General features: G+C 42.6%; 1 protein-coding gene across 3 annotated transcripts in view; it reads left to right on the top strand.

Moving 5' to 3' along the window:
• The window catches only part of TLN2 (talin 2), a 169,446-nt gene that overhangs the window by 94,110 nt on the left and 47,659 nt on the right, over nt 1–27,677 (top strand). For 2 of the 3 annotated variants that reach the window (XM_075273793.1, XM_075273794.1), the window contains exons 28-39: nt 5,597–5,805; nt 7,628–7,747; nt 8,154–8,351; nt 9,746–9,885; nt 10,215–10,308; nt 13,414–13,503; nt 14,196–14,318; nt 16,321–16,464; nt 16,946–17,107; nt 20,351–20,491; nt 23,150–23,331; nt 23,780–23,912. In XM_075273793.1, coding sequence (XP_075129894.1) covers nt 5,597–5,805; nt 7,628–7,747; nt 8,154–8,351; nt 9,746–9,885; nt 10,215–10,308; nt 13,414–13,503; nt 14,196–14,318; nt 16,321–16,464; nt 16,946–17,107; nt 20,351–20,491; nt 23,150–23,331; nt 23,780–23,912 — 1,736 coding nt within the window. The remainder of the gene's footprint in view (nt 1–5,596; nt 5,806–7,627; nt 7,748–8,153; nt 8,352–9,745; nt 9,886–10,214; nt 10,309–13,413; nt 13,504–14,195; nt 14,319–16,320; nt 16,465–16,945; nt 17,108–20,350; nt 20,492–23,149; nt 23,332–23,779; nt 23,913–27,677) is intronic. The other variant, XM_075273795.1, reaches the window with a different exon arrangement.

A 27,677-nucleotide genomic window follows, 5' to 3' on the forward strand; every position in this document is an offset into this window, starting at 1 on the left:
ATTAGAACCCCTAAGGGTTTTGAACCCCAGGGAGTCTGATCATTAATGCAATGCAGTATAAGGCTAACTGCAGAAAGCCGCCCCCCCCCCCCCCCGAGGAGGGGGCGGAGCGGGGGACGTGGCCGGGCGGGTCGGGGGCGTGGCCGAGTGAAGGGGCGGGGCTTGGCGCCGTTCGCCGGCAGAGAGTAGGCCCGGAGACTGCCTGCTCTCTGCCTGAGCGTGAGGGGAGGCTGCTGGAGCAGCGCTGCTCCAGTGGCCTCCCCAAACCACCGCTCGGTGATAAGCCAGTCCAGGACAGCTTGTCCTGGACTGGCTTAGGGAAGCAAAAATGCCGCCCTCCCTGAGGCCCTGGCATAGTGCCGCCTGAAGCGCTCGCTTCAGGTCGCCTCATGGGAGGTGCGGCACTGGTTCAGTTTAGTCATCAATACAGTTTTGTTCTTTCAGTCCTCTTAATTCTCTTTGAGTTTACAGTATTTGACCCAACGCTGTGCGACTGTATTGTCTATATTACACAACATGTAGAATTTCAGTATGAGTGCAGTTTGAGAGTTGGAGCAATAACTGTATTATTTATTCCTTCAATTTCATATAAAACTTACAGATGCAGATGAATCTGCAGCCAAGTAACTGGTTTATAAAGGTCATTTCTTCTGAGCATTGATGCCAATAGTGACTTGTGAAATAGGTTGGGGCCCAAACATTTAGTTTTAGGGCAAAATCTTGTGCATTCTTTGTACACTTTCCTATTCCGATATGTGTGGACCTCATCTACACACGTTGCTGAATGTGCGCAATATGTGTCCCCAGATCTGAGGAATAGTATTTAGTAGTACATATTTGGCAACTTCTTTCAAGGATCTTCACTCACCTCATAGAATCAGTCACATTTAGTGTCCATTTAAGGCAAAGAACAGTTCTAAGCTTTGGCATTACATAATAAAGATGGATAGAACAGATTAAGAGGCAGAGGGGAATTTACATTTAGTTTATTGAAGTTTTGTTATTAACCCTTGCATTTGATGATATATATTCTTATTTATTTTGGTAGCCTTTGCTTACTACAGCAATATAATAATAATAATAATAATAGATTATTAATAATAATGTTGGCCAATATTGCAGTCCATGCAGCAGAAGCTGAAATCTAGTTAGGGACTGGTGAGATTTTAGTGAATCTTTTTGCCCCTTTTCTTGGATTTGTCTACTTCACTCCTACCATTTTGAAAGTGGCATGAGCACGGTCTATAGTTACAATTGGGAATATTAGTTGGGCACATGGAAAGTGTACACATGGAAGCTCCCCTCCATTTGCCCTCTGCCCATTTTGGATTTATTGTCAAATCTCCCTTTCCAAAAATAAGGCGCGAGCTATTAAAGCTATTATCATTAAAATGCAATTTTTTGTGAATAACACGTTGGAATAGCCTTAAGAAAGGCTATTCTTCTCCTACCTTCAGATGTCTTCTCCAGGGCACCGTTTGGTAGAAATCCCGGTTTTCGTCTGTATGCAAATGAGTTCTCTCACAGCACTGGGGGCGGGCCCCAGGACTCAAACAGCACTGGGAGCATCCCCAATCCTGCGAGAGAACTCTCTAGCGCCACCTCTATCTTCTGGAACAGCCTCTTCACACGTTGTCTTCCGGCGTTGGGGGTCAAACTTCTAGGCGTCGGGCAGAGCCGACTGTGCATGCCCGCAGGCCACAAGAGAATGGTCGCTTACTTACTGTGTAAGCGGGCATGCCCAGTCGGCTCTGCCCGAGGCCTAGAAGTCTGTAAGCCTGCGCTGGAAGAGGACGTTCCAGAAGAAGATGGAGGCAGTGCTGGAGTGTTCTCTCGCAGCATTGAGGACGCTCCCAGTGCTGTTTGAGTGCTGGGGCCCGCCCTCAGTGCTGTGAGAGAACTCATTTGCACACTGACGAAAACCGGGATTTCTAGCAAACAGCGACGTGGAGAAGACATCTGAGGGTAGGAGAAGAATAGCCTTTCTTAAAGCTATTCCTACGTGTTTGTCGCAAAAAAATTGTGTTTTAATGATATGATCCCTTTAATCAAGTTGGGCATAGAAAAGCGGGCATGGAGCTGCCCAGGAGAAACTTCTACCTCTTCAATGCTGTAGAATTGATTGAAACAGCCTGTTGGGATTTCATAATGCTCATGGTGTAGGTAGCTTGAATTTCCTGACAGGTTCCCTTTAAATAGTTTATTTGTATTTCCCAATCACTCATCTATGAATACAGAGAGACATTTTTCCTCCACTATCCCTTAGGAGGCCTCACTAACAGTTGATCTATTTTTTTTTTTTGCTATATTCACTTATTCTTTCCAAGTGACTTAAATCATCTGTTGAGAAACGAGTACATTAGTCATCTGGCTTATATGATGTAACTGCATGCATTGGAGAAAACTATGCCTGATAAATTACTGTTCTCCTTGTAGAAATAGGACCCAGGCGGATGAACGTAAATGACTGTAAAATACTATTGAAGTAATATGCAGATACTGGTGAGACAGAATGGCACCAGTGTATCTTCAAGCCATAGACCCGGCTGAAAGTGTAATAATGCATTATCTGGCAGAACTGTTTTCTGATCTTAGTCCAAAATGGGAGTGAGAAGAAATGGCTTAGATAAGCACAGAGTAACAAGTAGGAAAGCTGGGTTAAGTATGCAGAGGTTCTGGACAATATATGTGCATCGATCCTTTGTAACTTACCCATAAATGTGTGATTCATACACATTACCCATAATAGCGTAATCTGTGTTTACACTGAAAATGTATAGTATGATGTATACTGAATAACCTGATGTTATGTAATAGCAGTATGACCTCGTGATCACCTTCCATCTTTCAGGATCATATCTGGTTTTAAACACCATTATTTCTATGGTCTGTGTACTTATAAAATGCAGATCTTATGTCCTCACACACCATAAGAACACAATGTAATTCAGTGCCTTTCTGAACAATGGGATCTCTGTAATCTGCCTTCTGGTGTTCAGCCAGCACTGCTATCGCTGACTTATCAGAGTATACTTTATCATAAAAAGGCGTGTTGTTACTTTCCTCTTGGAAAAAGATATGTACACCTTCTCAATTATATGTAATAAATATATGTATGTGTGTGTGTATATATGTATTATTTTTTTTTATAGAACTGTAAATATTCTGTGCTAAAATGCTAAAACACTTTTGTATTTGGGTTTAGTTGAATCTTTTACAGCTTGATGTTCATCTGCTACAATATAAGCTGCAGAATACTATTCTCTGGCAAATTTGTCTCCTCTTCTCTGACCTCTTTCTTCTAAACGATCTTTTTAAAGAGAATGTTTAACCTGAAAATGACTTATTTTATTACCAAGTTTTTATGTTAAACATATTTTTTAAAGTTTTTGAGTATTCTATTTTTAATTTTCCATGTTACTGTGCTGTACTGTCCCTTATGTATTTAAAGGGACTCTATCATTGGGAAAAGTAATTTTTAACTAAGCACCTACTTGCATAGCCTTTAGAAAGGCTATTCCTCACATACCTTTTGTATGTAAATCGCCTCAGTAGTTTTTGAATGGGCCCGCTTTTATTCAGATGTAAATTAGCCTCCACATTGCATTCTGGAAGTTAAAGTTTACCCAAGTTATTTTATAAAAACTCGGGGGTGCCATGTGTCCCCCAAGCAAGTCTGCTCTGGGGGGCCCTGTCAGAGTTATAAACCGGCCATAGGACGGATGAAACTGATGTCAAGCTGTAAAGAGTGCTGCTGCCTTCTCAAAGCTAATGGTCAGCAGATGTGCCAGGTGTGGGACACCACTTATCTGATATTGAGTACCTATTGTAAGGATGAGCTGCAAAGGTGCCCTATAGTTTACTCCCTATCTCCCCATTCAGGACACATGCACACTTAGCAGTATTGAACATTGAAGTGTTTTGGAGGTTAGTAAGAATAGCTGTCATATAAAGTGTATGGGCCTGGATTAGGTACCATCAGATTGGTTGGTTAGTGCAGACTTTTTAATCTTATATACAAGTTAAAAAGTCTATTTTTCCATAATTTTTCCTCAGTGCTAGAATATTCTGTTTCTGATCTGTCTGTTTTGCTGTCCGCTCTAGAGTTTTATGTACAGCTATCTGCGCCATTAAAAGGGAACCTGCTGCATGGATTTCATGATGAATAGAGATGAGCGAACAGTAAAATGTTCGATATTCGTTTCGAGTAGCCCCTCAATGTTCGACAACTGGAATCGAATATCGAACCCTATTATAGTCTATGGGGGGGAAAATGCTCGTTTCAGGGGTAGGCAACATTCGATCAAATTATAGTTACCAAGTCCACGAGTGAGGGTCGGGCTGGATCCTCTGAGAAGTCTTCTCCGTGCAGCGTCCCCCACGGCATCTTCCGGCTCTGAATTCACTCTGCCAGGCATCGGGCCTGGGCAGAGCCGACTGCGCATGCCTGCACTACAAGCGGGCATGCGCAGTCGGCTCTGCCCAGGCCCGATGCCTGGCAGAGTGAATTCAGAGCCGGAAGACGCCACGGGGAAGCTGCACGGAGAAGACTTCTAAAGGTAGGAGAAGAACCAGCGTTGATTGGCCGACTGTATAGCATTCGGCCAATCAATGCTGGTTCTGCATCGAACTTTTCCATTTGAATAGCGAGTGGTACTCGATCGAGTACAAGTATTTCTAATACCGTATACCGAATGCCTACTCGATCAAATACTACTCGTCATCTCTAATGATGAACCTAAACCCTAACTATTTTGCCATAGTCCTCCTAAACTGTTTTATAGGCATACTTTTGCCAAAAATAGAGCAATATTTTTTATTTATTTATTTTTTTTAAATGAAAATTTTAGGCTAAGGCCCCACATAGTGAAGCACAGCAAAAAAAAGCTGCGGAAAAAACTGCGGCATAAACTCTCTGCTACATTTTTCACAGAGAGTCTGCAAAGTTTTTCTCTACTGACTTTTTTGCACCTGACATGTTGCATTTTGAAAATGCAGCTTTTCTGCTTTGAATTTTTTTCAGCAATGTGTGGATAGGATTAGACAAAATCCCATGCACTTTGCAGGTACTGTAAAATGCAGCAGTTCGCAACGTGGTGCCCTGTCATTATTTTGTATGGTAATGCTGTATGACCCATCGGGCATGTCTGCCGCATTGAATAGTAAGCTTTATTGGCGTTTCATTGACGCCTTTCGCAGCAGGACAGGCTTTCTAAGGATGGTCTAACGTTACATAAGCAGTTTCCGATACATCTCACACATTTTATCCTGCCCAGTGAAGCCTGGGCCTGTTTTCATACTCCTCACCCATGTGCCTGGAGCACGGACGGGGTGAGACAACTTTCTGCTGAGCTGACAGCTTCTGTGCATGGTCTGGGAGCTTGACTAGCTGCACATGTGCGAGATCCTTGTGGTTCACCACTAATAACTTCTGTGTGTTTTAAATGTACACCATAACTAATTCTTTTTTTTTTTTTTTCCCCCTTTCCAAGGCTACTTTATGACTCGGAGCAAAGTTGTGACAATACTTGATTTTTGCATGAACATAATTATTTCTATCATCTGACATAATTATTTCATGTGATTTCCTGTTTAGGTGTTGCTGCAAGGGAAACTGCACAGGCCCTGAAAACCTTGGCACAAGCAGCTCGAGGGGTTGCAGCTTCAACTACTGATCCACAGGCTGCAAATGACATGTTGGATTCAGCCAGAGATGTAATGGATGGGTCAGCCAAGCTCATCCAGGAAGCAAAGCAAGCTTTAGTAGCTCCTGGGGATGCAGAGGTCCAGCAAAGGTTGGCTCAGGTCAGATATTCAACCCGGCTAGCAAGTAACACTCATACAAATTATATAGTGTGTATGTGTATATATATGTATGTGTGTGTGTGTATATATATATATATATATATATATATATATATATATATATAATAATCCATGGTTTCCATCAAATGTATACAGTACCTATGATTATACTGGAGACAAACAGAAAACATTGCAGATTAAGCAGTTAACAGTTTTCTCTCCTACATATTCCCTTATACACCTTGTCTTAACTGTTACAGTAGAAAATTTTCTACTTACATAATTCTTGTTTTGCTAGCTCTAATGATTGGTGGTCATGTACTAAAGCAATGGGTGGCCAGCACTATGGGTAGAACTTGGATCACCACAGAAGCCAAACGTTTGTTTAGTAGATCTGATTTTGGAAGTTATGTCTGTCATATAGGCTGTCTATATTAGTAAATAGTTCTTTTCCCATAAAATGACAATTCTGGATAATCATTGAGCCTCTGTTGTGCCATCCCTTTGTTGCTACCACATCTAACCTGGATCCTCCGGCTGCCCTAGTAGCCTTCCAGCCCTCTTCCTGGTAGTGGGCAGTCTGAGATAGGATCAAAAGAACACCAAGGGGGCTACTGTAGACACAGGAACATTTTTTTTCTCATTAAAGACTGTACCGTATTTTTCGGACTATAAGACGCACTAAGGTTTTAGAGGAGGAAAAGAGGGGAAAAAAAAATTAAGGAAAAAAAATTGGTGAAATATTTAATAACCTAATAATATAATATTTCACCAATGTAAATAGAACCGGGGGCTTTCGGACACAGGGATACCAAATGTGTATGTGTTTCACAGTAATGTTTTTGTTTTATATGTATTGTAGGGATATGGGGGTGATTTGAACATATCTATCTATCTAATCTATCCTATCTATCTATCTATCTATCTATCTATCTATCTATCTATCTATCTCCTATCTATCTGTCTGTCTATCTGTCTGTCTATCTATTCTATCTAATCTCATCCATGGATGGAAAGAGACACCCTGCAGTGAAGCTATGTAAGAAGAGAAAAAGGGGCGGGCCAGACGGGTGAAGGAGGTGTGGTTTTCTAAGCAAACTTGAAAACACGCCTCTTTCACCTGTCTGGCTCGTCCCTCCTTCACTGCCTCTCAGATCTTGCTTCTGCAATGATGCCACACAGGCAGGGAAGTAGGGGCGGGCCAGATGGGTGAAGGAGGCGTGGTTTCAAGCTTGCCGAGAAAACCACGCCTCCTCCTCCCGTTTGGCCCGCCCCTCCTTCCCTGTCTGTGTGGTTTCATTGCCGGAGCCAGATCTGAGAGGCAGTGAAGGAGGGGCGGGCCAGACGGGAGAAGGAGGCGTCGTTTTCTCGGCAAGCTTGAAACCAGGCTTCCTTCACCCGTCTGGCCCGCCCTTACTTCCCTGCCTCTCATATCTCGCTCCTGCAAACACGCGACACAGACAGGGAAGGAGGGGCAGAGCAGGCAGGCACCGTGCTGCTCTCCGTGCTGCTCCTCATAGACAGGACACAGACGCTGCACACGCTGCATTCGGACTATAAGACGCACACACATTTTCCTCCCATATTGGGAGGAAAAAAAGTGCGTCTTATAGTCCGAAAAATACGGTAATTAAATTGGTTAGTATAATCTAATGTTTCAAAGGTGATTGAAATCCATCACAACATCCTCGTCCTTACACACCATGTAAAATGAGCCTAAAATATCAATTCTACTAAACTGACAAAATGGATGTACCAATCCCTTTGTCAATGGGAAATTACTTTTCATACTCTGACACCAGTTAATCTCTTGTTTTTGAAGGTGGCTAAAGCTGTGTCTCATTCACTGAATAACTGTGTGAATTGCCTTCCGGGGCAGAAGGATGTAGACATGGCTCTTAAGAGCATTGGAGAGTCCAGCAAGAAGCTCCTTGTGGATTCGGTGAGCATGTGCCTCCAATATAGTGTTTTCTTGTATTGTAGATATTATTGTTATTATTATTATTATTACTATTATTAATATTTATATTTTATTTTTATGTGCATTTCATAGTGTTTGGTAAAATTCCATGGTAAAATTATATTGTCAGAAATTAGTACATTTTTCACTTCTGCACTACTGTGAACATTTCCAGAAGTACAGAGCTACAGGTAAAGCAGAGACCTAGCTTCTTGGCTGATGCCCTCTGTTCACTTTACAACCCTAGGAATGCTGTAAAGCTAGTACTGTGTGGAGAAGAGCCTTTTCTTCATGACAGCTCCTGTTTACTACTATTCAATTACACATTACATTACAGTCTCTTGTTGTTCTTTACAATGGCAATGACATCTCTGAACTGTCTATTTAGCTTCCTCCAAGCACTAAGTCTTTCCAAGAGGCACAGAGTGGATTAAACCAGGCAGCAGAGGATCTGAACCAGTCAGCTGGAGAGGTGGTCCATGCTTCCCGGGGGCAAAGTGGAGAGTTGGCAGCTGCTTCTGGTAAATTTAGTGAAGATTTTGACGAATTCTTGGATGCTGGAATTGAAATGGCTGGACAGACACAGGTCAGATTGTCATACACATCAAGCTTGTTCTTGTGGTTTTGTGTTGTATAATTTGAAAGGGATTATGAAATGCAAAGGAAATTCCTTCTTCCCACCATAGTTATGGGGACTACAAATTCGGAATTTTTATGAATACCTAAAATTTTGAAGAGGTGGTTGTTGCGGAGTTAAATATTGATGACCTACCCTTACAGCGTAAGTCAGCAATATCTGATTGGTGTTGGTTCGAAAGCCGTGACCCCCACAAATCATGTGTTTGAAGAGACGGCAGCATTTGGGTAAGCGCAGCAGTCTTATCACTGAGTACCAAACACCATGCCATACGTTGCAATGGGGCTGTGCTTGTGTTGCAGCTGAAACACATTCATACAAATGGGACTGAGCTGCAAACAGGCCATGTGACAAATCAACGTGATATCAATAGACTATGAAGGAGAACCAGCACTCACCCTGGCACTACTGACTCTTCAAGTAGCTTATATTATTGACGTTACTCCTATGATCGGTCAACTATACTTAACTCTAATAAAGCCCCTTTTAGTGGTAATGCATTCATTTCTAAATAATAAAAAATATATATTTCAACACGAATGTAGAAATTGTATACTACAAAAACGTACTAGCTTCAGACCGCCTTGTATTATGTTCCTTACTCATGACATAGTTTGTCTCACTTGTTAACAGAAAGTAACCCATAGACACAGGCGGGCAATCTTATGGTGGAAAGAAGGCGCCTTGCATTTAACTCTGTGTGCAATTTCTCTAAATCCTGTAGTAGATTTCAGTTAGTAATAGAGCAGCACATATCTTAGCAATGTATTACATTATGCCAAGTAAGTATTGTTGCAATACTTTTCTGCAGAGGCCTTTCCCAGTCTTTAAAAAAAAAAAAAAAAAAAGTAACTTATTACAGTAAAAGTTAATATCCAGGTTTTTTTAGAATTTTGTTTTCTATTTTTGTTCCTCTTTAGAGGAAGTTGTATCTAAATTAATTTGAATTTTGCTTTTTCAGATATATATATATACACATATATATATATATATATATATATATATATATATATATATATATATATATATATATATATATATACACACACATATAATTTGTGATTTTGTTCCTTTAATGTTTTGACCTGGAACCATAGTTAGATTTGTAAATGGATAAGACCTTCGTGTTGAATAATGCATGATCAGTTCACAATGAGATCAGACTCCAAACATTATTGATGTAAGAATCGGATACCAAGACCTGTATGTCCAACATGAGAATTTGTTTGGAAACTGTGGGAAGAAGAGTGTCAGAAGGGACCAAATCCTCTACACACCTTTGTGTATGCGCTGCTGTTGTGGGTTCAGAACATACCTCACCTAGTGTTGTAAACTTTTTACAGAATAAAGATGACCAGATGCAAGTTATAGGAAACCTCAAAACCATCTCTATGGCTTCTAGCAAACTGCTGCTCGCTGCAAAGTCTCTTTCTGTAGATTCTGGAGCACCAAGTGCCAAAAATCTTCTAGCAGCTGCTGCAAGGTGGGAGGCTGAAGTTACCATCACTGTGTCGTAACTTTGTCACTGTTCAGATACTCCTTTCTCTTATTGTCAATTGTCTTTCTATTGTAATCTTAGCATTCACCTTGCTTTTTGTTCATCCTTATGCCATCCTGTTGAATTTCTTCTTTATCATTCCCTCTCTGTCCTCTTCTTTTTTTTTTTTTTTTTTTTTTTTTTTTTTTTTTTTTACTTTTTTGTATCTATAGCATAAATTATACACTGAACTTTACCTTTCTTCTGCACAACTTTAGACAGGAGAACCTGCATGTACAAAGTCTTAATACTGAATCTGCTTTGTATGATTCCAGGGCCGTGACAGAGAGCATAAACCAGCTGATCACCATTTGCACTCAACAAGCACCAGGGCAGAAAGAATGTGACAATGCTCTGCGTGAACTGGAGGTCTGTTTTGTGATTTAAGCAATTGATATACCACCTAGTGTACTAGTATGTTTATATGACCCCTATTTCACATCAAAGCAAGTGCCAAAAGTACCAATCGTATGTTCTATTCTGCGTGGGAATAGATTGCACATTGAAAGTATGAAGTTAGCAAGCACTTTTTTTTGTTTTTGTTTACTGTTCAGAAGTTAGAATTTTTTTAGAACAAATATGCATTAAACAAATCTGTAAATAAGTGAAAATGGTATTGAATTATGCATAAGGGATCATTCAGAGGAATAGATGCATTCAAATCCTTATTCACACCATTTTTTCAAGTCTGTGCCAACGTATGGCAGAAACCATGACCTATTTTCTGTTTTCCCTTTTCTACAACATTCCTCTTTGAAGGTAAAATAAATCCTGAATACCAAGAATAAAAACAAAACTCTGCATGATATAGTTCATCTCTAGCTATGTCTACAGGACCAACTGCTAAACTGCACCTCTGAGCAGTGCTTCCAGCTTCTGTGCTGTGCCATTACCGGCTGGAGACAGTTACAAAAGCACTTGAAGGACATCAAAGGATGTTGAAGAGAGGATAAGACTTAGTTCCCAATCAGTCTAATAATGTAATGGAGTGCCATTGAGTGTAATGGAGACAGTGCAGCTCAAGAGCATGAATTATACCAGGAAGAAAAGAGGATTATATTTGTGTGGCTTTTGTCATCTTTGTGCAAATCACTCAGTTTTTCCAGATTCCTGAAAGACAAAGCTAGCTAACTATGTCATAACTTATGAAATGGTTTTTATAGGTAAATTTTGATACTACAGCAGTCTGTATTATAGCATTAACTGGTATTATAGTATTAACTGGCTTGATACCAAGCTTTCATGGGACCCTGAAAAATACATTCATTTATACAGCAAGATGAAGGATTTACTTAGGTATATTTAGTACTTAGCAGGCTATAGTACAGCATTAGCTGGTATGCTACACAGCTTTCCTGGGACCCCGAAAAGCACATCTGATATTATATGACACAATAAAATGGCAAGGATTTGGATTTATTTAGTTGAATTTCACAGAACTCTGAAAAGCAAATCAAGCAATCTTTGGCATGATTTTGAGAGCAAGCAACGATTTTATTTAGGTATATTTAGCATTCAACAAACCCTGATACTATATTATCTGGTATGTTAGCCAGCTTTCCCAGAATCCTGAATGGGAAGCTATAAGATTAATTATAATGTAAAGAGGTAGGTAAATATAGTATTTAGTAGTCCTTATTACAACTCCACATGTGTACTAGTTGGTACCAACACACCCAGTGATCAACAGTTTAAAGCAGAAGTCTAAATTATATTAGAAAACTAGCATCTGCCCGCGACTTCGTCTGCGGGTTGGTGTTAGCGCTGAGCCGCTTATATTTAGCCAATTGCTGCTGTGGATGATCCGCCTGCTCCCACGTCTCTGCTCTGCTACATCGCAGCATATGCGCAGCATACTCAGTTGTATGTACATCTCTGCATATGGAGAGCGTACTCAGCTGTGCTACAGCGTGGCTTAAACTCTGCTACATCTGGCCATTTGGATTAGAGGGGTGTTCTTATGTCAGTGTGTGAGCAGCTTCTGTGTTACAAAGGGCTGAATGGATGTTGCTGAAATGTGCCAAAAGTTCGATCAGCCTGCTCCTGCGTCTTGGCTCTGCTACATCGCTGCATATGTGTAGGATACCCAGCTGTATGTACATGTTTGCATATGGAGAGCCTACAGGTGTGCTACAGCGCAATGTACCTCTGCTACATCGGGCAATTGTGATTACAGGGGTTTTTGTTATGTGACTGATCAGCTTCTGTGTTACAAAGGTCTGAACGGATGTTGCTGAAATGTTCCAAAGTTCTCCCCCATCAGAAGCAGAACAACACATTCCCCGTCGTACTCACTGAAACTCTACACCTGATATACTCCTCTTTCCCACACACAGCCTGCATGTTCTGTATTCTCCTGATCTTCCATGAGACTCCATTTTCTTCAGCTTTCACACTGTCCAGCTTCATCCTATATAGCTCCGCCCACAAAATAGTGTGTAACTCCACCCACTGCCTAGCATGATCCTATCCTAGAATGGCTGAAGGACCTGTGATGATGTCATCACAGGTCCTTTAGTGTTGTGTGTACCTAAATTCCTTTACTGCGGTCGTGTAGTGACGTCTTTTACTGGGATAAAAAGTAGCCTATGTTTTAATCGGGGTTCCTATCTATGTATGTGGCAAATTTCCTGCAAATCCGTTCAGCCGTTTTTGCCTGATTGAGGAACAAACACCCAAATCCACAAACATCCAAACCTACAAACTGTCACATTTATAATATTAGTATGATTAGTAGAATTAGTAGGATTGCAAGTTTAGAAGTTCCATTATCTAACCATTTAGGGCATGGCTGTGGCAACTGCATACATTAGAAGCCCCACCTACGTAATTCTCTGTGGTTATTGCACTGTCTGGCCATGCTCTTAAGTAGCTTGGTCAATAAATAAGCTTGGGTTGATGCCTTTGTAAGCTGCTGAATATGTTTGTATTCTCCAAATGTAGGTTGTAAGGCAGGTCTGTTCTTTTATTTTTTTTGAAGCAATACTCTTAACTATTGATCTTTTGAATTTTTCTTTAAATGGTCTGTCATTTCAGCAAACCTTGCATAACTCAATAGCACAAGTGAATATAAGAAACTCTGTAATATCTTATCGGAGTTGAATGCCTTTTTTGCAGAAGCTAATTATGAACTTTCTATGACAATGCAGGTACTTTATTCGCATCAGTAGTGGTATAGGTCTTCTGTATTATCCTTGTGCCGTTTTTATGTTACAGATGGTCAGTTAGAGCCAGTATGGGAGCTGTTATGTTCTTTCCTGCTTCGGGAGAAATGCAATCTATAGATTGAGCCCATAGAGGAGCTTAGTACTAAATAATGCAGAATTTTAATTCCTATAATGGCAAGAAATAGTGTTCTTTTTCATGTACACAAACATGGCAGCCAGTCTTGACATCTCTGTCCTCACATTCATAGTAAACTCCTTGATATATCCTTGCATTTATGCTGTATTTTATTCTCATTCTTTCTTTCAGACTGTGAAAGGAATGCTTGAGAATCCCAATGAGCCTGTCAGTGACCTGTCTTATTTTGATTGCATTGAAAGTGTTATGGAGAATTCTAAGGTAAAAATGTAAATTATTTCTAATGTGTTCCACATAAATGCGTAACCCCCCCCCTAGTTTAAGTTCTTCCTGCTGGTAACAAAGAAACTTAAAAGACACTGATACTCACCTCTCTTCACTTCCCTGCTGCTTTATCTGAGGTCTGTTCTCTCGGAGTCTTAAGGGCACGATGTGAGTAATGTCATCACATTGCGCCTACAGCTCCCAGGGCTGAAGCGCACAGAGCAGAGTGGTGAAACTACTGGTTTACCGCTTTATTTAACTCATCTGTGACTAGAAAGGACCCAGATGAATTGAAGTTGGGACATACCTCCCACTGACTGGGGCAGCGGCACAGGGCCCGGAATCCAGGACTCTCCTGCTGAATCGGTTGGGAGGTATGCCCAAATCCCATGCAGCCTCATTTATTCCCGCCTTAATGAAACAGCGTGGCTATGCATATCACAAATTACGGAAACACAGAAGCTGACTGTGCTAAGCTGTTTCCATAATGCTAATTCACTTTTGTGTGAGTTCTGGAAACAGCGTAGCTTAGTTTGTAAATCTGACCCATCATAACTTTCTTTGATCTACCCATGCCTGGATATGAAAAGGTCATTACAGAAATCTCTGTACTGATAATTGATGTTTTTACACGTATTAGGATTTTCAAACTATATTAAGACTTTCATTGTTGCTGGATTTTACTATAGGTCCTTGGAGAATCCATGGCTGGTATCTCTCAGAATGCAAAAACAGGAGCTTTACCAGCATTTGGAGATTGTGTAGGTGTAGCCTCCAAGGCCCTGTGTGGTCTCACAGAGGCTGCTGCACAGGTAAGACAGAATATGTGTCTCTCAAACAAACAGCAAAGGGAGTCTGTCAGCAGGAAAATCGGTATCAGACTAACGTCAGCACATTGTAAGGCTGATTCTACAGTTAACAAACATGTCTTTCTTATGCTGCATTGCAGCTCAATTTTCCTGAATTTCAATGTTATTCTTCTGCAAATTAGATGAAAGGGGGTCTCTCTGCTGTAGATAATTGCCCCTGCTGCTCAGTTCCACCCCCTCATTGTGTGAGTGACATCTTGCCATCTTTCACTTTGTCACACTTTTTTTTTTTTTTTTTTTATAAATTCTTCATCAAAAAAGAAATACAAATAGTTGAAAAGTAACAATAAAGGCACACATGTGACACCATCAGCGCCAGTATCAGCAAATATAAGTAATTGACCCTTATATGGCTGTGAGGTCCTTTATCTTCTGGATGTGGACCCAAAATGTTTGTGTAGGTTGGATAGGAGACTTCTAGACAGCCAGGATACTGGTTCTAAGTGCGTTCACAAAGTGTTTAAAGAGGACCTTTCACCACTTTTGGGCACATGCAGTGTTATATACTGCTGGAAAGCTGACAGTGCGCTGAATTCAGCGCACTGTCGGCTTTCCCGATCCGTGCCCGGTGTAAAGAGCTTACGGTGCCGGTACCGTAGTGCTCTATGGTCAGAAGGGCGTTTCTGACCATTAGCCAGAGACGTCCTTCTGCCTCGCAGCGCCAATCACGCTGTGCTGTGGAGCGGGGAGGAACTCCCCCCTCCCGCTCGTGATAATACTCGTCTATGGACGAGCTGTGTGAGCAGAGGGAGGGGGCGTTCCTCCCCGCTCCACAGTACAGCGTGATAGGCGCCGCGAGGCAGAAGGACGTCTCTGGCTAATGGTCAGAAACGCCCTTCTGACCATAGAGCACTACAGTACCGGCACCGTAAGCTCTTTACACCGGGCACAGATCGGGAAAGCCGACAGTGCGCTGAATTCAGCGCACTGTCAGCTTTCCAGCAGTATATAACACTGCATGTGCCCAAAAGTGGTGAAAGGTCCTCTTTAAGAGAAGACTTATGGTAGGCACTAAGAGAGAACTCTTAGGGCTCCGTTCTCACCTATACATGTGTCAGGGCGCGGCGCTTCAAAACACATACCATTGATTTCAATGGGTGCTGGCTTACGCGCACTACACATTGAAATCAATGGGAGGCTTTGTAACCTATCGATTTCAATGTGTTACGCGCATAAGCCGGCACCCATTGAAATAAATGGGATCTGTTTTGAAGCGCCGCGCTCTGACACGTGTATACTAGAGATGAGCGAACACTGTTCGGATCAGCCGATCCGAACAGCACGCTCCCATAGAAATGAATGGAAGCACCTGTGACGCCGGCCGGACGCCGGCAAATTTAGCGTCACAGGTGCTTCCATTCATTTGTATGGGAGCGTGCTGTTCGGATCGGCTGATCCGAACAGTGTTCGCTCATCTCTAGTGTATACGTGTCTAAATGAGCGGCGCATTACTCCGTGAGAATGGATCCTTAGACATGTAACAGGAAAAAGGCCAGGGCATCTGGTTTAGCGACTTGGTAGACTTGTGTGAATATGCAGACTTTATCACTTTTTGCAGTTAGGACTGATTATCTAGAGCAGAAAGCAAAGCATTGGCAGGAGAAGAAAACCCCATAAAGCCCTTTTTATCTAATTTGCATAGGAATAAAATGTTGATTTTTCATAAAAATAAATCTGCAATGAAGGATAAGCGAGACTTTCTTTGGAGAGTGTAGAAGCTGTCCTACAAGGTACTGTTCAATAGTCTGATAACGATTTTTCTGCTGGTACTCTCTCTCTAAAGTCCATACCGTACGTATAATTGTAGTGGACTGAATATGTAGCTATATCCTCAAAGATATTCATATTGGCTGAAATATTATTGTGTATTTATTTGCTTTATTTTATATATTTTTTTCCTTCAGTGACTTAACATATAAAGTTCTAATCCTATTTCTTCCTTCAGGCAGCTTACTTGGTGGGCATTTCAGATCCCAATAGCCAGGCTGGACAACAAGGGCTGGTTGACCCAATTCAATTTGCTAGAGCTAATCAAGCCATCCAAATGGCATGCCAGAATCTAGTGGATCCAGCCAGTAGCCCCTCCCAGGTAAGTAGGTCTAGGTTGCAATTTTCAAACCTAAGAGTGGTTTAAGTACAGACACAATGACTTTATCATCAAGCCATATGGTATCAATTTATGGAACCCTCCATTATTCTTCACTGAGTATTATTGTTAATGTAACCACAAAATCTGATCTGAACTGCCTAATAGTGTGTGCAATTCCCGTATATCTATTATTCATAAAAAATAAAAGTAACAAGTAACACAAAAGTAACAAGTAAATTCTTTGGGCCAACACTTATTCAGATAAGGTTCGCACTATGTCTTTAATGGACTACAGAACTCGGCAATGTTGTATAATTAGAGGATGCCAATATTTCAGAAATATAGCATATACACGTTTCTGTTTAATGTGTCTTTGTATTGGTGTATTTTACAAGTTGGTATAAATAAGCAGAAGTCACAAATGTTGTGTTTTGTTATGTTTGTTGCTGGCATTGTCTCCACTTGTTTGCTTGTTCTGTAGGTTCTATCAGCTGCCACCATAGTTGCCAAACACACCTCTGCACTGTGCAATGCCTGCCGCATTGCATCCTCCAAAACAGCCAATCCTGTGGCTAAGAGGCACTTTGTCCAGTCAGCCAAAGAGGTGGCGAACAGTACTGCCAACTTAGTGAAAACAATCAAGGTAATGCCAGTGTATTTGTTACACAGTACATGTGCTCATTCTTTGTATTAACACGAGATCTACAATATTTCCAGTGGCTGCTTTCAATGCTATACGCGCTTGTCTGCACACCACACTGTTGGTTCAACTGACCACTATAGATAGTTGACAATTGTAATGTGTTAGATATTTATTGGTACTAATGGGCATAGAGATACAAACGAATAGGACCTTATTACTGTCCTAATATAGGGCACACAACCCGCTTCAAGGCTACAAGAGGCGATACTGCCCATTATACAGATCTAAAGCATACCACCAATGTGATGGATCCACTGTCTGTCAAACTTAGTAGAAACATTAAAAACAATTGCAGCCTAGCAATTTTTTTTTTTTTAGCGTTTTTAGGGCATACGAATGAAAGTTATGTTTCAATATTTTCATACCATAAACACCACTTTATGAATTTATTGTAGCATTAGGCATGTGCAGATGTGATTGGCTTCATTTTTTTTCCTGCTCAATTAAGTAATGCAAAACTAATACATGGTGCACATAAAGCTTCTAACTGCAAATCTGCCCAAGGAATGTGCAATAAATGTAGAAGTAGGAGAAAATATTATTCAGCCAGAATATGCTATTATCTGTTGCTTACAGTGTTCTAGCTTTGATCTCTTGCCATGTTATTTTTCCTGTCCTTAAGGCTTTTTTTTCGTGAATGTCTTTGTCTATGCATTTTGTTGCCCTTATTCTATTATTGCTCTAAACCCTCCCCCCCATGTTCTTCAGTTATTATTTTATTTGACTTGTTAAAATATATTACGTTTGAAAAACGGATATGAGACATATGCCATAAAATATTAATATAGATAGTCCCTTAAAGAGGACCTTTCAGGGATTTGGGCACAGGCAGTTCTATATACTGCTGGAAAGCCGACAGTACACTGAATTCAGCACACTGTCGGCTTTCCCGATCTGTGCCCCAGGTGAAGAGTTATCGGTCCCGTTACCGTAGCTCTTTACAGTCAGAAGGACGTTCCTGACACTCTGTCAGGAACGTCCTTCTCCATAGCAGCGCCTATTGCACTGTACAGTGTGAGCGGGGAGGAACTACTACTGTGAGCAGAGGGAGGGGCATTCCTCCCCGCTCACAAAGTACAACACTATAGGCGCTGCTGTGAAGAATGTCAGGAACGCCCTTCTGACTGTAAAGAGCTATGGTACCGACACCGATAGCTCTTTTCCCCGTGCACAGATTGGGAAAGCCGACAGTGCACTGAATTCAGCGCACTGTCGGCTTTCCAGCAGTATATAGTAATGCCTGTGCCCCAACTCATGAAAGGTCCTCTTTAAAGGGGTTTTTCTATCTATCTGTTTCTGCAGCCCTGCCTGCTGTCTCCTCTTCTCATTTCTTGTATACGTCCATAATTTACCGTGATTCCCCGAAAATAGGACACCTGTTGAATTGCCTAATATAAGGCACCCCCCGAAAATAAGGCATGCCTAAAAATCTTTGCAGCCGACTGAACACTGTGCTCTGTGCTTGATGTGCAAAGGAAATCCAGCTGCTGCCTCTGCTGTTGTGTCCACTGTCCCTGCTGCTGTAGGATGAGCTCTCCCAGCTCATCCCAGAGGCAGCCGCCGGCATACAGAAGAGGCAGCAGCCGGCTTTGTTGTGCACACAGAGCACAGCCTCCAGCGGCTGCTGTCAGTGAATTGAGGATCGCTAAGCCCTGCCCATGAAGGTTCGCTAAGCCCCGCCCACCACTGCCGGGATGTACAGCAGCACCAGTGTTTTAAATCCATGTCTACGCAGGAGAGTTGATGCTTTGTGGAAGGTAAAAAAAACCCACTCCAACTGCAATAGATATTAAAAAGTGAATTAAACTGCCCAGAAATTTCATGGTGATGAAAGGTGGAGGTCCACGTAACATCCAAGACTAGGTTCACATCTGCACAAGTTGTCCTTTTTTTTTTTTTTTTTTGGTCCAATGAAAGACCAGAAAAATGGAAATACGGACAACAAACAGAGCCCAAGAAAATCCACTGGTTATAATGGGGTATGTCGAATGTTCATTGTAAGTGAGATTGTCAAATGAAAAGTCGGGTTTGCAGCACTTTTTTTCTTCTGATGATTTATGACTGATCTGTGCTGGACAGAGGGTGAACCCAGTCTAAATATGAGATATTACTAGTAAATTAACAACATGACACCTGTTTTCTTCTCTGTATCTAATACTCATTACAACATCTATAAAAGATATCTGCCAAGTTCCTTTGTCCCAGCTTACCATTTCCTACAGTAATATTTTCTAGATTTCATTAATTTTTCCAGTAATGTAAATGACATTACAGGGCTACATGCACATGCAAAAGTGTTTGCTGCAGATTTTCCGCACCAAAGTCTGCATGTTATACTTATGCGTTTGGCAGCTGATTTTTTTTTTTTTTTTTTAAATTCACCCCCTCTTATTGAAATAGACAAAATATGCTGTGAAAATTCTGTCCCTTATATTGCTGTCTGGGTGAAAATATCTGCAGTGTGTAACTTATGTTATGTCATTCACCTGCATGCTGTTGTATTAGGCTCTGGTTTTTCCAAATGAAGACTTATTGTGTTGTCTACTTCATTCCTTTAATTTTCCTAAGGAATGTGAGTGGGGTATAAAATTCCACACTCCAATGCAATGCCAGCAGCATGTCGGTGGATTCTGTGAGGGAGGATTAGCAACAGAATGTGCTCTTAAATTCTGAAAGATTTCTGAACATGTGAACCTGGGCTAAATTCTCCCATACATTCTCAATAGCTGCCAGCCATTTGTTTGTTCATTCGACATGACTCTCCCATACACATACACTCTTGGGTAGACCGAGTGTGCTTATGTTTTTGGTGAGTAGCGTATAGTAAGCCACTAGTAGCAGCTTATATTCTTGGTAATCTAAGGGGAGGTTTGTCCCACTGAAATTGGGGAAGTTCCCGAATAGATATTTTGTGAGGTGGCTGAAGAGGCTAGCAATGGATGTATACATGCCACAATGGGCATATTACATACCAACGCATTATCCTCATGGTGCCCATACAGCCACTTCCTATAGTCAGGGAAAGAACAATCTGTGGTCCTCATTATTGACACGTGGGTGTAATTTTTAAGGGTTTGTGCTGAATTATTGTTAGCACGTTTTTAACCATTTAAACAATTTTAGCTTATCCGTTCTGTTGCAGGTAAAAGGAATTTATTCAGTTTTTATTTGTCTTTCATGCAGACTTTGGATGGAGACTTTTCAGATGATAATCGTGAGAAGTGCAGCAAAGCTACATCACCCCTCATATCAGCTGTGGAGAACCTGACTGCGTTTGCATCAAATCCTGAATTTGCCAGTATTCCAGCCCAGATAAGTTCAGAGGTAATAAATCAGAAAGCGTTCCTACTCATCTCATAAATGACATTCGCTTTTTTTTTCCATTTCACGCTTCCTTACAGCTTGGCTTACTTTAACCTTATGCTTTTAAGGTAATGTGGAAGTGTCTTATAACTTGGTCTTTGTGGTTCTTATTTTTGTGCCCATGAATTATAGTCCTTAGATGTAATATTTTCCAGTACTACTTTCTAGTTAAGTCCCTATGTCATTATTCACATTGACACTTTTCCTCACTGCCCTTTTAAAGCTTCCAAATATCCTTTCAGACATCTACACTATAACATCTCATTTTTTATTCTTTACTATTTCAAAAATGCAGTAGAACTACAGCTTTAACACTTTGACTACCAAAGATGAATGTACCATGTCATGGCTTAAATTGCTTGCCATGACTAGAGTTTAAGGACTGGGGTTCAGATCTTGATGTTGCGTTGAAAAGGACATTTCAGGGGGCCACACGGTGGCTCAGTGGTTAGCACTGCAGCGCTGGAGTCCTAGTGTTCAAATCCCGCCAAGGGCATAAAACCATCTTCAAGGAGTTTGTATGTTCTCCCCGTGTTTGCATGGATTTCCATCCCATATTCCAAAGACATACTGATAGGGAAAAATGCACATTGTGAGCCCTATGTGAGGCTCACAATCTACATTTTAAAAAAAAAAAAAAAAAAAGGACATTTTACTGCTTCCACCAAATTGAGTTCTATTCATCCATTAATAGTTGCTCCACCACTGGTTCTGGTGCAGTTGGATTTTTTTTTTTCTGAACCCCTGCCATTTCTAAACAATGAGTGCCGTTCGTTTTGGTGTGTGTTATGCTGACTAGATTCTTTAATGTCAAGTGAGTGGTGCCAGGTCGAAACAAGGCAAGGGCAGGGGGCATGGTCCTGAGCTCTGACACTGTCCTGAGCTAATTGAGGATTTGAGTCATGCTCCCTTGACTTCTTCTGCCTGGCACCACCCACTTGATCTTAGAGAATATAGTTGGCATAACACATATGAAAACTACCTTCGTTGATTGCTTGGGAATGGTGGGAGCTAAAGAAAAAATTCCAACAGCACTGGAATCAGTAGATGAGTTACCCTTGGAATCTTTAAATTTACATGAGTTTTTTTTTTTTTTTAGCTGTTAGATGATGGATTAACTTAGAGCTCGGCAACACACATTTGAAGCTGGGGAACAGGGTTGAAATTATTTCCTGTTTCTCTGTGTAGCAGAGGTGTGGGAGGTGGAAAGCTGTACGTAACAATCAGAAAGAAAGTTATTAGCCTGCTACTGTGATCTCTCCTCTGCATAGCCTCAAATGACCCCATGAAGGGGGCACCTGATCTTTCCCTAACGTTATTATCCATCTTACCAGTTGAGCAGATGTGCCTCCTCGTAGTCACATTTCATGGGTTTTTCTTTTTTTTTTCTTTAAGGCTAAGCCCCACGCTGCAGAGTTGCTGCTTTTTTTGTTGGCAGATTTAGATAGTAGTGACTACAGAAGAAATGAGAAATATAAAGGAAGCTTTTATATTCTCCCTACTGTTCAATCTATTCCTGGCGTTGGCTCAAAAAAAGGAAGTTTCCACAACACGGACCCTTAGCCTAAAAGTGAGAAAAAGCCATTATATATGTTATCACCACCTGCACCACCTCTGGCTACTTAGTCCCCCCTGGTGTCCACTTACCTCTAGAGATGGCTGCTCCGCTGCTTCTCCTTCTTCTTGTCCTCGCTGCCGCTCCAGCTGCAGTCTTCTTCTCCCTTTACTGCCCCCTCTCTGCCAGGTTAGGAAAGTGTGGGCTGGTTAGGAGAGTGTGGGCGGGTACAGGGCGGAGAGACGTCACGTCTCCCCTCCCAGTACCCACCCACACTCTCCTAACCCGCCCACACTCTCCTAACCTGACAGGGAGAGGGCAGTGAAGGGAGAAGAAGACTGCAGCTGGAGCGGCAGCGAGGACAAGAAGAAGCAGAAGCAGCGGAGCAGCCATCTCTAGAGGTAAGTGGACACCAGGGGGGACTAAGTAGCCAGAGGATTAAAAAAAAAAATCCTCTAGCTACTTAGTGATTCACTACACAGCGTGGATTTTAACAATTGTTAGATTCCATGCAGTATAGTGAATAGGATTGCTTTTAAAATCCGATCTCCGATTAATAGAAAAAATCCCATTGACTTGCATTGGGATCGAGATCGGGTTCGAATAAAAAATGATCGGAAATCGGATTTTAAAATCGATCCTGAAAAGTCAGGATTGGCTCAACCCTAACTGCTAGACATCTTTTTAGTAGGTGTAGGTTACAAATATACAAAGAACTGTCATAAAAATTGAGTGGAGCCATATTGCCCATGGTGGAATGGGACCATTCTTGTGGTCAGTGGAGATCCTAGTGTTTCGGCTCCCACCTAACAACATGTTATTTCCTATTCTGTGAATTGGGGGTAACATTGAAGCTTGTGTTAAACCCATTAAGTTACAATCACATCTGTCTTTGTGGTAACCATTGACTGACGTTTCCTTAGAATAGAATACTTTCCCAGCACAAGATAACTTTCTCTATGTGGCAAAAATTCATATGAAAATTAACTGATTCCATGTTTGCTTGTTTTCTTTATTTTCTTTTTCTGTATAAAAGTAAAAGCATGAAATATTTTTTCACACAGGGGGCTCGGGCACAGGAGCCTATATTGGTGTCTGCTGTTACCATGCTAGAGAGTTCATCATCACTTATCAAAACAGCCCGCTCTTTAGCAATTAATCCAAAAGATCCTCCAACATGGTCTAGTCTCGCTGGGCACTCCAGAATAGTTTCGGACTCTATTAAGAGCTTGATCACATCTATCAGGTATGCATAGAAGTGCTGTGTGGTTATAAGAACTTAAATAATTTTGACTGAGCATGTGAAGTACCTGCACCTCTTTATCTTTAGGGAATTATTTATGCACCCTTTGTTTCTCCTTTATCTCTTCCACTGTAAGAAAACTGTTGGGGAGTTGTGTTATACCCCAGTGCCCTGCCCACGCAAATGTTATTGCATATAGTAATTTTTTTCTTCATCTTTCATCTAAGTGTGGGGTTTCTTGGCATCAGATTGTTAGTATGACTGCACTCATTTGATCACATAGGGGCGTCTGATGGCCATCTTGCTGGTGTACTAAACTCGAGGGAAAGTCTCTTACTCTCATCTTCACCAAACCATTGGTTGACATAAGACAGTGAAAGGAAATGTGGATCACAGTTTTTCTGTTCAGTAATTATTTTAATTCATAATAAACTTATTTTTTTCATTAAAGGGACAAAGCTCCAGGACAGAGAGAGTGTGACCAGTCCATTGATAGCATCAACCGTTGTATTCGAGACATTGAACAAGCATCTCTAGCAAGTGTCAGCCAGAATTTAGCCATGCGGGATGACATCTCACTAGAGGTATTAGTCCGTGATTAGTGGTTTGGTTACGCCTGAATCTTAAGGTCATGTTTCCACTGATATGTGTGTGGTCACACAGACCCCAATTCCAGGTGATATGCTTTTCTCTGCGCGTAAAAGCACGAAAGAGACTGGAGAAATCCGTAGCTTGCTGAACGTTCAATGGGCAAATGTATAGTAAATTACTACTTACTAGAGATGAGCGAACACTAAAATGTTCGAGGTTCGAAATTCGATTCGAACAGCCGCTCAATGTTCGTGTGTTCGAACGGGTTTCGAACCCCATTATAGTCTATGGGGAACAGATACTCGTTAAGGGGGAAACCCAAATCCGTGTCTGGAGGGTCACCAAGTCCACTATGACACCCCAGGAAATGATGCCAACACCTCTGGAATGACACTGGGACAGCAGGGGAAGCATGTCTGGGGGCATCTAACACACCAAAGACCCTCTATTACCCCAACATCACAGCCTAACAACTACACACTTTACACACTCAATACCACCTCTCTGACAGTAGGAAAACACCTTGAAACATGTGTATTTGGCACTTGCAGTGAGGAGAGCTTGTCACCAGCAGTGAATTTGGCCCTTGTAGTAAGTTGAGGTTGGCACCAACATTTGTTTTGAAAATCAGGGTGGATTGAGCCTCTAACCAGCAGAGTTTGGGCAAATTCATGGTGGAGGGAGCCTCTAAACACCCCAGTTTGGGCAAATTCATGGTGGAGGGAGCCTCTAAAAACCCCAGTTTGGACCAATTCATGGTGGAGGGAGCCTCTAACCAGCCCAGTTTGGGCAAATTCATGGTGGAGGGAGCCTCTAAAAAACCCAGTTTGGACCAATTCATGGTGGAGGGAGCCTCTAACCAGCCCAGTTTGGGCAAATTCATGGTGGAGGGAGCCTCTAACCAGCCCAGTTTGGACCAATTAATGGTGGAGGGAGCCTCTAACCAGCCCAGTTTGGACCAATTAATGGTGGAGGGAGCCTCTAACCAGCCCAGTTTGAACCAATTCATGGTGGAGGGAGCCTCTAAACAGCCCAGTTTGGGCAAATTCATGGTGGAGGGAGCCTCTAAAAAACCCAGTTTGGACCAATTCATGGTGGAGGGAGCCTCTAACCAGCCCAGTTTGGACCAATTAATGGTGGAGGGAGCCTCTAACCAGCCCAGTTTGGACCAATTCATGGTGGAGGGAGCCTCTAAACAGCCAAGTTTTGGGAAATTCATGGTGGAGGGAGCCTCTAACCAGCCCAGTTTGGACCAATTCATGGTGGAGGGAGCCTCTAAACAGCCAAGTTTTGGGAAATTCATGGTGGAGGGAGCCTCTAACCAGCCCAGTTTGGACCAATTCATGGTGGAGGGAGCCTCTAAAAAACCCAGTTTGGACCAATTCATGGTGGAGGGAGCCTCTAAACAGCCCAGTTTGGGCAAATTCATGGTGGAGGGAGCCTCTAACCAGCCCAGTTTGGACCAATTAATGGTGGAGGGAGCCTCTAAACAGCCCAGTTTGGGCAAATTCATGGTGGAGGGAGCCTCTAACCAGCCCAGTTTGGACCAATTCATGGTGGAGGGAGCCTCTAACCAGCCCAGTTTGGGCAAATTCATGGTGGAGGGAGCCTCTAAAAAACCCAGTTTGGACCAATTCATGGTGGAGGGAGCCTCTAACCAGCCCAGTTTGGGCAAATTCATGGTGGAGGGAGCCTCTAACCAGCCCAGTTTGGACCAATTAATGGTGGAGGGAGCCTCTAACCAGCCCAGTTTGGACCAATTCATGGTGGAGGGAGCCTCTAACCAGCCCAGTTTGGACCAATTAATGGTGGAGGGAGCCTCTAAACAGCCAAGTTTTGGGAAATTCATGGTGGAGGGAGCCTCTAACCAGCCCAGTTTGGACCAATTCATGGTGGAGGGAGCCTCTAAACAGCCCAGTTTGGGCAAATTCATGGTGGAGGGAGCCTCTAAAAAACCCAGTTTGGACCAATTCATGGTGGAGGGAGCCTCTAATTAGCCCAGTTTGGACCAATTAATTGTGGAGGGAGCCTCTAACCAGCCCAGTTTGGACCAATTAATGGTGGAGGGAGCCTCTAAACAGCCCAGTTTGGGCAAATTCATGGTGGAGGGAGCCTCTAACCAGCCCAGTTTGGACCAATTAATGGTGGAGGGAGCCTCTAACCAGCCCAGTTTGGACCAATTAATGGTGGAGGGAGCCTCTAACCACCCCAGTTTGGACCAATTCATGGTAGAGGGAGCCTCTAACCAGCCCAGTTTGGACCAATTCATGGTGGAGGGAGCCTCTAAAAAACCCAGTTTGGACCAATTCATGGTGGAGGGAGCCTCTAAACAGCCCAGTTTGGGCAAATTCATGGTGGAGGGAGCCTCTAAAAAACCCAGTTTGGACCAATTCATGGTGGAGGGAGCCTCTAACCAGCCCAGTTTGGACCAATTAATGGTGGAGGGAGCCTCTAAACAGCCAAGTTTGGACCAATTCATGGTGGAGGGAGCCTCTAAAAACCCCAGTTTGGACCAATTCATGGTGGAGGGAGCCTCTAACCAGCCCAGTTTGGACCAATTAATGGTGGAGGGAGCCTCTAACCAGCCCAGTTTGGACCAATTAATGGTGGAGGGAGCCTCTAACCACCCCAGTTTGGACCAATTCATGGTGGAGGGAGCCTCTAAACAGCCAAGTTTGGACCAATTCATGGTGAAGGGAGCCTCTAAAAACCCGTTTGGACCAATTCATGGTGGAGGGAGCCTCTAACCAGCCCAGTTTGGGCAAATTCATGGTGGAGGGAGCCTCTAAACAGCCCAGTTTGGGCAAATTCATGGTGGAGGGAGCCTCTAACCAGCCCAGTTTGGACCAATTAATGGTGGAGGGAGCCTCTAACCAGCCCAGTTTGGACCAATTAATGGTGGAGGGAGCCTCTAACCACCCCAGTTTGGACCAATTCATGGTGGAGGGAGCCTCTAAACAGCCAAGTTTGGACCAATTCATGGTGGAGGGAGCCTCTAAAAACCCCAGTTTGGACCAATTCATGGTGGAGGGAGCCTCTAACCAGCCCAGTTTGGACCAATTAATGGTGGAGGGAGCCTCTAAACAGCCAAGTTTTGGGAAATTCATGGTGGAGGGAGCCTCTAACCAGCCCAGTTTGGACCAATTCATGGTGGAGGGAGCCTCTAAAAAACCCAGTTTGGACCAATTCATGGTGGAGGGAGCCTCTAACCAGCCCAGTTTGGACCAATTCATGGTGGAGGGAGCCTCTAAACAGCCCAGTTTGGGCAAATTCATGGTGGAGGGAGCCTCTAAAAAACCCAGTTTGGACCAATTCATGGTGGAGGGAGCCTCTAATTAGCCCAGTTTGGACCAATTAATTGTGGAGGGAGCCTCTAACCAGCCCAGTTTGGACCAATTAATGGTGGAGGGAGCCTCTAAACAGCCCAGTTTGGGCAAATTCATGGTGGAGGGAGCCTCTAACCAGCCCAGTTTGGACCAATTAATGGTGGAGGGAGCCTCTAACCAGCCCAGTTTGGACCAATTAATGGTGGAGGGAGCCTCTAACCACCCCAGTTTGGACCAATTCATGGTGGAGGGAGCCTCTAACCAGCCCAGTTTGGACCAATTCATGGTGGAGGGAGCCTCTAAAAAACCCAGTTTGGACCAATTCATGGTGGAGGGAGCCTCTAAACAGCCCAGTTTGGGCAAATTCATGGTGGAGGGAGCCTCTAACCAGCCCAGTTTGGACCAATTAATGGTGGAGGGAGCCTCTAACCA

The sequence above is a fragment of the Leptodactylus fuscus genome, chromosome 5 (genome assembly GCF_031893055.1).
Source record: "Leptodactylus fuscus isolate aLepFus1 chromosome 5, aLepFus1.hap2, whole genome shotgun sequence".
Classification (NCBI taxonomy): domain Eukaryota; kingdom Metazoa; phylum Chordata; class Amphibia; order Anura; family Leptodactylidae; genus Leptodactylus; species Leptodactylus fuscus.